The sequence below is a fragment of the Uloborus diversus genome, chromosome 8 (assembly GCF_026930045.1).
Source record: "Uloborus diversus isolate 005 chromosome 8, Udiv.v.3.1, whole genome shotgun sequence".
NCBI lineage: Eukaryota > Metazoa > Arthropoda > Arachnida > Araneae > Uloboridae > Uloborus > Uloborus diversus.
In genome coordinates this window covers 46,224,432-46,237,116 of record NC_072738.1, presented here as the reverse complement: position 1 = coordinate 46,237,116, position 12,685 = coordinate 46,224,432, and the positions used below count along the sequence as shown (strand labels likewise).

The 12,685-nt window shown below is 32.9% G+C and overlaps 1 protein-coding gene across 1 annotated transcript in view; it reads right to left on the bottom strand.

The window, feature by feature from the left end:
* LOC129228722 (histone-lysine N-methyltransferase SETD1-like) overlaps positions 1 to 12,685 on the bottom strand; it is a 71,209-nt gene that overhangs the window by 51,667 nt on the left and 6,857 nt on the right. The window contains exons 3-5 of the mRNA XM_054863407.1: positions 11,832 to 12,079; positions 6,212 to 6,342; positions 401 to 505 (exon numbers count right to left, since the gene is read on the bottom strand). Coding sequence (XP_054719382.1) covers positions 401 to 505; positions 6,212 to 6,340 — 234 coding nt within the window. The 5' untranslated portion in view covers positions 6,341 to 6,342; positions 11,832 to 12,079. The remainder of the gene's footprint in view (positions 1 to 400; positions 506 to 6,211; positions 6,343 to 11,831; positions 12,080 to 12,685) is intronic.

The following is a 12,685-nucleotide window of genomic DNA, read 5'->3' as shown; positions in this document are numbered from 1 at the left end:
AAATATAATCTTTGCCAAATTTCTAACATAAAATATAGACTCGGAAAATATTATGAAAAAATGGTCCCCCCACCCCAAAGTAAGGGTATGTAGAGATTTTATTAACCACCCCTGTCCCTCGGGACCCTCACCGTTTAAATGAATGGCCCCTAACCTGGGATTCATTTGAAGTGTTTGATCTTTCACTGATGTCATAGGTACGTTAATGTGGATATTCACCAGCTTTTGTCAACATTAACTTTAACAGCAACATATACATATTTTCCCTCCCAATTAAGTTTTTGTCAGCAGACTTTTGCAAAAATCTGCAACAGGAATCACAGTATTATGCTGTTTGTGCTGAAGAATCAAGATACACTAATTGAAAAATAATCAATATAAAGTAATGTATGAAAAGTACCTTAAATCGGGGAACAATGAGATCAGCAGGCTCAGTTTTAGCCCATAGAGTTGAAAGTCTGGAACGTGGATCTCTGACTTGAACTGGAGGATAACAGTTCTCAAACTGAAATTAAAATGTTACATTAGAAATAAAATAACAAAATCAAACGGTTATGTTCTACAGAATATTTAACTTCAGTTGGAAGTAAGTAGAAACTCAAAAAAGTACGTATTCCGATTTTTTAACTTGAGGTAAAAAAAAAAAAAACAACAAAGGCACATTAAATTAATTAAAATAAATACTCAATATGACGGAACAGCCATGCGTGAATGGGTCTTCAATAGCTGTCAACATTAAAATATGAAAATTACGGAGAGGTATGAGAAAAATTAGGGACAGTTTGCATGAATAAATTTAATGACAAAACTTTCAATGTAACAGCATTTTTAAAATATAAGTAGGGATTCCATGTATTGGAAATTTATCGGGCTGAAATTGAACATTTCAAAATCCAGCAAGGACCAAAACTTAGACATTATTACTATTATTTCTTTTTTCAAGTTGAAAAATAAAAAAAAACAAAAAAAACCTACAATTTTTTGGCTTAAAAAATAATTTAAAAGAAGCATAAGTTTGTTTTATCTAATAAGTCATAATAAACATCCCTTGCAGCAGGTAAAAGCAGAGTCAGATAAAAATATTAAGTATCTGCGCACGCAACTCAAAAGTATCTGCAAGCTAATCATTGTCTATCACGTACAAAAAAGAAAAAAAAAAAAAACAGGGAGGGGGGAGGGTGTCCGGATTCCAAAAAAAAAAAAAAAAAAAATAATCATAAGAAATAAATACTTGCAGGTATATGCTTTGAGGTTACAAGGAACTAATTTTCATGTCAATTATGTGAGTCTATGGATGCAAAGACCTAAGCTAAATTTCAAAATTTTAAAACTAAGCTTCTTTTAAGTATATATTATCTAGCTATGAATACTACGTTTTACATTAGCAATGTTAATTTTAAACAAATTAGAAGTAAAGAAGGAGAACCTGAATGATTGTCCCGAGATGCGCGTGCTCGCAACGAATGTATCCGCACAGCAGCGAATATATTCGCCTTACGCGCTTGCGTACATACTATCTATTAGTATTTTTTACAAATTAATTAAATAATATCAATTTAAAACAAATTAAAAGTGAAAAGTAAGAACTTGAACGATTATCGCGAGATGCGCGTGCCCACAGCGAATGTATCCACCTTACGCGCTTGCGTATATACTATCTATTTATAATTTCTACAAACTAATTAAAAATATCAGATTAAAACAAATTAGAAATAAGCAGTAAGAATTTAAACGATTATCGCAAGGTGCGCGAGCACGCAGCGAATGTATCTGCACAGCAACGAATACATCCACCGAACGCGCGGGTGTACTATATACATCTTGTTATAATTTTTACAATCTAAATAAATAATATCAATATTAATTTAAAACGAATTAGAAGTAAAGATATTGTCTTTACTTCTTTTCGTTTCAAATTGATCTTCAATTGATCTAATCTTTATCTTTTATTTAAGAACTTTTACGATTTGATGGGCTATAATTCTCCAGCATAAAGCAAGAAAGAGAATAGCCCAAGTTTTGCAAAGAATAATGATAATTCAAAGCTATTAAATTAGCAAAGTGTAATACGCGATTGGAGTAGTCGAACTATTAAATAGAAATTTATCTTCTGCTGCATGAAGAATCTTATATTAAGTGACGAAAAGTCATCCTTTAAAATATCAACGATTTATTAAACAATTAACAATTGTAAAAGATAAAATGAGAAAATAATAAAGTAACTTGAAGAATCAATAACTCAAAGCCATACGCAAAATTAAAGTATAATAATGAACTTTGTAGACCTATTATATCTATTTACTAATTCTATTAAGTATTACCGAATGTTCCATTGAAGAGGTTTTCATGATCTCTATTCATAGAGATCTCTAATACTAACATTTCAATAATGCATCGCGAACACTAAGTTCGGCGAGTTCTAGTAGAATCTATTAGATCACATCTAACTACCGATCAGAAAACTAACTTCCTATTAATCCATTTCAAAAACTGAATGGCTATCTCGATGGCTGAAAAGCCAAGAGCCGAAAACCCCAACTGCAAACTGCAAGTTGGCAAACTAAAACATCTATCGTAGATGCGAGAAGTGAAAAAGAGAAAGAGTCATATCGCACGAGCGTATAAATACTGCTTTTCCAATTAGCATAACACGTCATCTCAAGTTCGACACGTGCAGAAAAAACGTGTGCAAAAAGCTTCTAGAATGTCTGAGAACAAGTGACGTCATCTGACCTTCAATTCGCCGGGAAGCGAAAACAGATTCACTCATTGTTTACGTTTTCATCTGAAGTTGAAGTATGCGGGAAGAATCGCTTGTCAAAGCGAAAAGGATATTACAACGCGAACAACGCTAACATGCATAGTAAGTTTACAATTAAATAGCTTTAGTTTGTAAATGATGAGATACATATAATTAAATAATAACATTGTACTTAGGATAAACTTAGTGTTTATCACGATTATCGGACGACGTGCAACTCCGCGGCGGATGTATCCGCGCACAGCGTGCGCGCATCTACTTTATCTAGCTTTAGGTAAAAGTAAGGGAAATCAGGAAAAAAAAAAATGGAATGATTTGCTGTATTTATTGGGAACTTAAAGTTTAAAAAAGAAGGGAAATGAAATAAACATATCTCAAAAATGCTAGAATGTATACTATTTCCACACTAGTGTTTGAAAAGTTTTCGCTCTGGTAATCGTAACTGTTTTACTGTTGAGACTTTCCCGAAATTACAATTACTAAAAAATCCTTTTTTCAAGGAATTTCGAGGGGTTCATGAAAATCTGGGAGGTATTTACTTTATAAGGAAGTGCACGAAAAGGCATCAAAATTCGAGAGTCCATAGAATGAATCGGAAGGGTTTGCAGCTAAGCCATTCCATGGCAAAACAAGTAAGAAAATGTAAATACAATATTCAATCAAGGCTAGAAACTTCAACAACTGAAGAAGAAGTTCAGAAAAAATACAAGTATGACAACATGAGTGCAACAACTGTACAAACCTGGACGGTTCTATTTGAAAAAACACAATCGATCAAAAATCTGTGTTAATAAAAGAAAATGATCTTAAAAAAGCATGATTCAAATGCAAAAACTTTTCATTTTTTGCTTTTTGGAAAAAAAAAGGATCAAAGATTGGAAATAGCATGTACAAGCAAAATAATGGCTAAAATGCGGAAATTTAATGCCTAACGGTAACAGTTGGTAGGTATACAAACTTCTTTAATCTGAGACCCTTTGTTAACTGCAGTTCATTTTTCAGCAGAAACTGTCATTAGAGGTTGCAGAAAATTTGTTTCCAGTTAGCTTCTGAAATTTTTTTTCACAAAGATCATTCAAAGGGTTACATCACAGGAAAAAGATGATAAAAGAGGGCAAAAATAGCAACTCAAGCATATGAGTATTTCGAAAATTGTTTGGTGTGGCTGGAACACAAAGCAACTGCAACACTGCCGTAACTTACTCTACAGCATTAGCCCCCAGTCATCAGTAGCATTTACTGGACTATGACGGGCATAACAAAAATATGATTGACATCTTTTAAAAGAAAAAACCTTTCACACAGTTGTCATAGATTTTATATATTATTTTAGTGTTGGCATTTCCAAATCATTCTAAGCATCCTTTTTATTTTGAATCTGAATTTGACTAATTACCGTAGCAAGTAAGTATCAACATTTTGGATCAGTTGGAGAGTGCACTGCTGAGCCTATACTATTAAAGAAACTCGGTGAAAGAGAGAAAAAAAAAATGACAGCTGTGTAACTACAGCAACACAAGCTTGATTTCAAATCTTTAATAAATCACTACAAAATTGAAATTCATGTATCTATGCATATTTTTAGTGCGTTAAAATATACTTACTTTTATTTTGCTGTAGCATTTTTAATCATACATAATAAGAATATAACGAGCATAATCTCGAAATTTAAGCACTCTTGATTGTCTAAAAATGATGATTATTTAAAGGCAATCGGTCCCAATTCAAATGATTGAGACTCTACTGTATTATATCATCCCAAAATATATACAAGGCATATTTTTAAAGTCCGTTTTGTTTTAGACCCCGGTAGATTGTGTGCATATCGCAACGAACATGTGTGTCTCATACCGGCATGCCTCGGGAACAACTTTGCTCTTTTTCAGCTCTGTAGCTAACATATGTCTGTTCTATGCTTTCATCAAGTTTAAGACTATGTTTGGTTCACTCAGTGATACGCTTTTTGTCAGCAAGGAACCTACCTGTCTGATGCAGAAATTCACCGACAGATTTGCGAAGTGTACGGTGAAAAGGTAATGAGTGAAAGCAAAGTGCGTAAATGGTAAAGAGAATTTAAAGATGGCTGTGACAATGTCTATGATGAGGGGCGCTCTGGTCGCCCTTCTTTGATTGCAGACGACTTGATGGCTTCAGGGGAAGCAAAATCTTGGCAAATTTATTGATGAATTTCTGCAGCAGACAGATTCTTCGCTGAAAAAAAAAGGAACACTGAGCAAACCTCACATGCTGCAGGCAATTTGATAGTCTTAAACACTATGAAAGCATAGATTAGAACCGCACAGGTTAGTTACAGAGCTGAAAATGAGCACAGTTGTTCCCAAGGCATGCCGATACACGACGCACGTGTTTTGTTGCATTATCCATGCGAACTACAGGTGTCTAAAACAAAACAGGACTTACTTGAAAAAACACACCTCGTACATTTGTTTTGATTTCATACATATTATGAACACATTTTTTACGGTTTAAATCAGGGTTGAGGAGTCTGAGTTGGAACTAATTTCGGGATAAAAGAGTTGGAGTCTGAAGTCAAAGGCTTAAAATTTCAAGAGTCGTAGTTGGAGCCTGTCATTTTCCTTCAAAGTCTGCAACTCTGCCAGTGCTTTTGGAGTCAGAGTCGGGCAGATTTTTGGTAAAGGAGTCGAAGTCTCTAAAATTCCTATAATCGATCATTTTACCTTTGACTCCGCAGCCCTGGCAAATATATAATGAATGCTGCTTCAAACATCACAATTTTAAGTTAAGTTTCTAGTATTTTTTATAAATTATAATATAAAGTTACTCTTTTATAGAAAATTTAAAATACTCCACCTCCCTCCCCTCTCCTGTTATTTTCATAATTAGTTTTGTTAGAGGGGAAAAAAAGAATCATTTTAACAATTTCAAGAAACAAAAAATAGAAAAGGAAATATATTTAAAAATAAAACAGGGTGGCGACAGGAACTGTGAAAAAAAGTTCCCTGACTTTTCCCTGATTAAGTTCACCAAATTTCCCTGATTTACGTTACCAATGATAATGGTTTTCTTTCTTTGCTCTGTTTGAAATCCATTGTATGTTTGTATAAAATGCAGTATTTTAGATTCAATACTTTGACGTTGAGGAAAAAAGATGCAAATATGCGGCAGTGTATAATCGCACCTCATTAATTTTACTTTTTTTTTTAAACAGATAATTGGCGGAAAATGCGTAGGGAATTAGAGTACTTAATTTTGTAAAGCAAAAAAAAAATTTTTTTTTCTTCTTAAAATTAATTTTCCCTGATTTTTTGTTATTGTTTCAAAATTCCCTGATATTTCCCTGACTTTTCCCTGATTAATAAAGTTCCCTGACTTTTCCCTGGTCTCCCTGATTTCCCTGATCTGTCGCCACCCTGTAAAAGTGAAAATAAGCTTTGCTTTCATAGGACAGAAAAATATTTTACTACTTACTCCAGGCACCACTCCTTCATATCTGTAAACTTTTTCAGGTCCTTTTCTAAGAGCAGGATCGATAATTAGTTTGTAATTTCTTTTCTTTTTCTCTACCTGGTCAGCATGAACAGGTCTCATTCCATTCATTTCTACAATGAAAGAAACCCTCAAATTTCATTTCACAAGATAAAAACAAAAGCAGAAATACTCATAATTATGTAAGAAGAATTTAATAATTTTCGCAAATTGCACTTACATAAAGGCAGCACCGAAAACTGAGTTTTATTATTAGCTTTGAATAAAGCTGTATGCCATACTAAATAAGTAAATCTTCAACTGTACATTACTATAGTGCCTAGAAAGAGTAGTGTGTTGATCGATTCGGAAAAAGTGAGGTCAGATCTGAGGAAAACCCAAGATGGCGCTGCGCTTGAGGAGTAGGTTATGCTCCTCAGACTCGTTTTAAATCAGCGATTGCATGCTGATTTTGCAGTTTAAAAGCCCCGTTTTTCGAATTGAACTTATTTCTGCGCAAAAGACAAATTCTTTAATAAGTGCTATTTGTTACATGGGTGTTCATTTATTTTTTGAAGAATATAAAATTACCCTATGCTAATTTATCTTCAACGAAAATAGTAGAATATAAGGGGCCATTCATTAAATACGTAAGGGTCCTGAGGGGGAGGAGGGTTGGAAAAGCCTCTACGTACCTTGGAGGGGGGGGGGGGGTACTTCACATTAGAAATTGAGCGGTCAACAAGTGATTTGGCAGAGATTACGTTCCATTTGCGTCTGGAAGGTAAGAAACGTGTTAGGATAAGATGTTTTTTATTTGTTTTACAAAGAATGAATAGAGTAAAATATAATAAAAGAGTCGCATTGTGTATGGCATGTTTTATTTTTAATTAATATTACATCAAAACAAAAAAACAAAAAAAAAAAAATTCGAAAAAACATTTAGTTTAGATTCTAACTTTTCAGTAACTATTTCTTTACGCAAAAGGTTTAATTTAATAATGTGAATTTAATAACGATTACAGTGATGTAACTACTCCAAGATTTGTTATTTTATCATTTTGAAAAACAAAATGGAATCTTACGTAAGAATAGGAGGGGGGGGGGTGTGAAAAATCTTACGTACCCTTACATGGGGGGAGGGGGATCAAAAATTGCCAAAATCATCCTTACATAATTAATGAATGGCCCCTAAGTTTTCAATAACTGCGCGTCTCTCATTTCTCTACTAATAATAAAGCTGAAAGTCTCTTTGTCCGAATTTCTGTCTGGATCTCTGTGACGCGGACAGCACCTAAACCGTTCGCCTGATTTTCATGAAATTTGATAAAGTTAGTTTGTAGCTCGGGGGTGTGCACTAGGTGGGCCGAAAAAACTTTTTTTGGAAATCTGTTTTTGGATAGTGCGGAAAAGTTGCTATATGGGCCCGTTATTACCCATAAAAAATTTCGCTAAATTTGTTTAATATTTAGCCGACGCTATTTGCCCTTGAAAAACTGAAAAAAAAGGGCAAAAATGCACTTTTTTCAAAAAAAAAAAAAAAAAAGAAAATGGGGGGAGGGGGTAAAAATAAAAGTTTGGAGCTAGTTTCAGCAAACATTAGAAGTATCTGTCAGTGAATTAGTTGAAATCCTCAAAGACTTTGATACATTTCGTAGAATATTTAGCTACGCTCCTTTAAGACTGACACATGGGGAAAATGAAAAAAAAAAAAATATTAAGTAGTTTCAAAATAAGTAAATACTGAAATGTTACGCAATACGTTACTTAGAAAAAAAACAGTGAAAATTCAATCAATTTTATGCGACATTTGTACGCCAATTTTAAAAAATGCACACACTCAAATAAAAAATAGTTACATAAGATGCTAATTTTTTAATCTTCGGTTCCAATTGTTTCTCCTGGATAATAAACGGCGCTCAACTGCTTCTATTATTCCTAAGATTATGTTATAACTATTTCATATACGTTTGGCAAATAGAGCCCTTGAGTATTAAAAAAATGTGAATCCTCTAAAGTATTTTAAACGGTAGCTGGACATTTCGAATGTCATTGCATTATTATCTTTGTTTTGGTATACAACACGACTGTTATGTATAGAAACGCGCGAAAAAGAAAGTAACGCGAGCAAGCACAAGTAGTCTTCTATTTGGACCTGGAAGAGATTTGTCTCCTCCCGATGCTTTATTTCTTCCAACATATGAGGACATTGTCAGATGTTATCCAATCACTAAGATGCAAGTAAAGGGAGAAGGAAGTAAGCAACCATCTTCAGCAAGTGTGGCCGCTGTAGTTGTAAAAAAAAAGTTATTGATATTTGGGAGCGTTCTTCCCTTCCCCTTGTTTCGATAAGAAGAGTGATCGCCATGATTTTATCTTATTATTCTAAATATAATAGCGCAACAAAAAATGCTAAAAATATAAAGATGCAACTTTTACAATCAAAGCTAGGCAAATTTAAAGCAGAGGCTACGACTTTGACGTTTGTGCCTGCAAATGCGCAGATTTATATTCGTGTAATTGCAGAAAAAAAAGCAAAAGTCCCTGATAGAGAAAAACAATTTCTAATTGATCAAAGGACAGTAAGAAAAATGGCTATTGGAAAAGTGGATAATGTAACAAGTAATGCATATTTCGCTCATCCTGAACAGCTACTGTTGACAATGTTGTTTGACTCAAGAAAATACATTCGGGAATTAGCTGTTAGGTGCATTCTGAACTCCAGAAAGAAGAAGACGAAGAGCTCGGATGGTTACGATTTTTTAAGCGTCCTAAACTCAATTTTGAAGCCATTGATTATGTTGATTTAGTTCATTGGGCAAACTGTGTTGCAACAGAGCCACCTCTTACAATGCATCTTAAAGACCAACAATCGAAAGAAATGCGCAAAGAACAGCCTACAGCTGTTTCAAGAAATTTCCCTGTCACACGGAAGCTGTGAAACGTTGTGTGAAACTAATAACCGAAGCTGCAATATATAAGTTCGTGGTGAAACTGCACAAGATGGATACATTCGTGCCAAACTTCAAGCTAGGAAAGAACTTCCATCATTTGATAACAAGGGACAATATTATTCCAAAAAATAATATTCATTATGCATGAAGTATTATAAATCAAATTTGAAGATTTCTTTTTCAAAATTTTACTATCTTTATATGTAATTCTAGAAAATGTATATGATATTATTGCGTGATAATAATTACTATGATTAATAGTGCTATTTAATTAATTAGTCTATGATTTAATTTTGAAAAATAATTTTCACAATGATTTTTAAAAAAATTCAATATTTTTTCATTTTTCTCCAATTTTTTGATGTCCGAAAGGAGCGGTTAAATGCTCATTAAAATCAATGAAACATTTTATGGGCTCGAACTGGCTCATTATATAACATTTCCGGTGCATTCCAGCAAAATATTTGGAATTTAGTATTTTAAAAAAAATTTCGACAAAAATTCATTTTTCTCATTTTTTTTGGTTTTTTGGTGTTAAATAGCGCCGGCTAGATATTTTTTAATTTCCAAGAAATTTTTTGTGAGTGCTAACTAGCTCATCACGCAACTTTTGCGCGCTATCCAAAAATTGATTTCGAAAAAAAATTTTTTTCGGCTTATTTCGGCCCACCCTAGTGTGCACCTCAAAGCGATTTTTCGAAAATTCGATTTTTTTTTTTAAATTTCAATTTTACGAATAGTTTCTGGAGCAAAATTATCATAAGATGGACGAGTTAATTACGAAATTATCATGACGTGGAACTGTAACATGGGAAGAGCGAATGAACATAGCCAATTGGAGAGAAATTCAGATTTTAAAAGGCTGAAATTCAAAAAAAAAAAAAAATTAATATAATTTACGTGCTTGTTGATTCCGTTTATCCAAAAGTCTTATGGTCGGTCGCTAACAGTTACCAGGCGTAGCGTTGCTGGAGATTTCCAACCTATTCTCCAGACTTATAAACTGTAGAGGTGGTGCTACCATATACCGTGCCCAAGTTGGGCTCTTTCTCATTTAGGGACTCAGGAGTAGCTCCTTTCTGCTTTAAACTCATGCTGGCTACATGAATGGGGCTTGAGTCTCCCAAGTGGCATTAAAAACAACAACAAACTGCGCCCTTAGCCATCTCGATTGATAATACATTTGCCTTAAAATATAAGTATCAAATTTTCAGTCAATTGTGTAAAATTTTGTTTTGAAAACATCCTTGTCTTTGTGTCTACTTCAATAATGATCTTTTTATCGTCAATATTATTTTCCACATAATTAACATTATATACAAAAACTACAATATTTGGAGATTTTTTTTTATTTCATACAAACCCAATATTCGTTAGGGAAATTAATATGAACAATTTCATTTATAATAGATTTATACGTGGTTATTTCAGTTTCATCTGCGGAAAGATCAATTTTTATTCTTTTCAAACAGGGAACATTTTTCTTAACTGCATAATTCCTGATGGACCTTTTCTTTGGTAATTTTTTAGTAAAGTATGTTGGCAGATTTGGGAAAATTGTCGGAACTGCCTCATCTTTCAAAAAAGTTTTTCCCCAAGGAATCAAAACTTCCTCACCATTTATAATATGCATAAAATGCATTTCAATAAAATGTTTTTCGAAATGCAGAGCACAAATTGAGCAATATTTATCAAAAACTTTATCTAACCTGGGAATTAACGAGTTCCACTTTAGTTTTTCTTCATCTGCTGGAGCTTTAAAAAGCGTAATTTTTACCTTACATGTTTTGTACCCACTTTCAACTTTGATGCCTCCATTAAAAGCCTTAAACGCTGTTTCATGAAATATTCACGAAATAAAGGTAAAAAAGAGAAATGCGGAACTAAATTGTAACAAAATCCTGCGTCTACTAATGTAAACTCCGCGAAATTGAACGTGCAACTCGACTGCACTGCCATCTAGCGGTTTTCATACAATTCGTCTTCAAGAATCGCAGGGAAAAAAGCGCTGGTCGGCACACTACTTTTTCTAGGCACTATAACATTACTGATAAATTAGAACACAGTATTTATTTTCAATAGTTAATGCATCTGTTTTCAATTGAAATGTCCAAAATCATCCGCATTAGGCTTTAATGCTGAATTCTTCGTATTTTTGTGTTTCTTTGATGTGACATGTAACGCGAAATATTAGCGTTTTGCTGTAACTTTGCAGCAATCTTTTAGCATCTGCTTTCGGTTTACGATACTTCTTATTTCTTCAATAGTACACAATAAAAAGCATTTTGAGTGCAATTACAAACGTATTTTTTAAAATAAATTTTTTTTTTTATTATATCACTTGGCATGTGCGTATGATGCACAATAATAAAACGGAACATACAATAGCAAATTAAGTGGTGAAAACAATTATTTGGGCAAATAATTGCGATTTGGATTATAATAGTCTGAAGTAAAATTAGAGTAAAAAATAAATTCTTAGCAAAAAAAAAAAATCTGTGCAGATTTCAGACGTTGGTGGATTTGTGGCGCTCCACTGCAATCACGTTAGAAAAATGAAAATATTGTGTTGAAGACATTAGGCAAAATAAGCATTCAATGCTTTTAATTACAAATACCTTATGTTTATTAACACTGAAACAAATAATGAAACAAAATTAAAAAATTACCTTTTTATCTTTCAGAATGTACCAAGCAATTAAAAACTGTTGAATACAAAACTCGATCAGATGGAAGTGAATTATCCTAAACATTGTTGATTCCAATGAAATGTGATGACAATATGTTTAGAAACAATTTAATCTTGCAAAGGACTGTAAGCATATCGAGAGTTCAAGAACGATAAAATCTTATCACAGAAGATGCAAAACATTTCATGCAGTATATTTTAGGACGACAGCATCCACACTGAATGCATCTGGAAGAAAAATAAATCTTTAAAAACATGGGATTCTTATTTAAGAAATAAATATTGAGAAATAATAAGCATCAATAATAAAAAAAAGCTTGAATTTTAAATTTTCACCACAGAACCATACCTATTGAAAGTTTATAGAATTAATTGTTAACAATATTAAACCTCTTTTTTTATTTAGGAATTACTTTGAGAAAAATGACAGTAAAAAAAAATCAAATTATTACTTAAAAATCTTGATATCTCTCATGAGCCAAATATCAGAATGCAAAATAAAATAAATTTTATAAACAAGTTTTACGAAAGAAAAATACCTCTTGAAAGTTTATAGAATTAATTAATAACAGAGTTATAAGCGTCTTATTTTATTTAAAAATAGTGGTACCTGCACGGCTTTGCCCGTAATAGAAAATTAAAAGGTCTTTTGGTTCGCCTGTATATTTACAAAAAATGTATGGTGAATTTTCTCGCCAATTGGCTTGTACCCATGTTACGGCTCCATGTTATGATAATTTCTTAATTTACTCGTCCATCTTATGATATTTTTGTTCTTAAAATTGGATTGGAAAAAGAACCACATCGAATTTTCGAAAAATAGCTTCGAGGTGC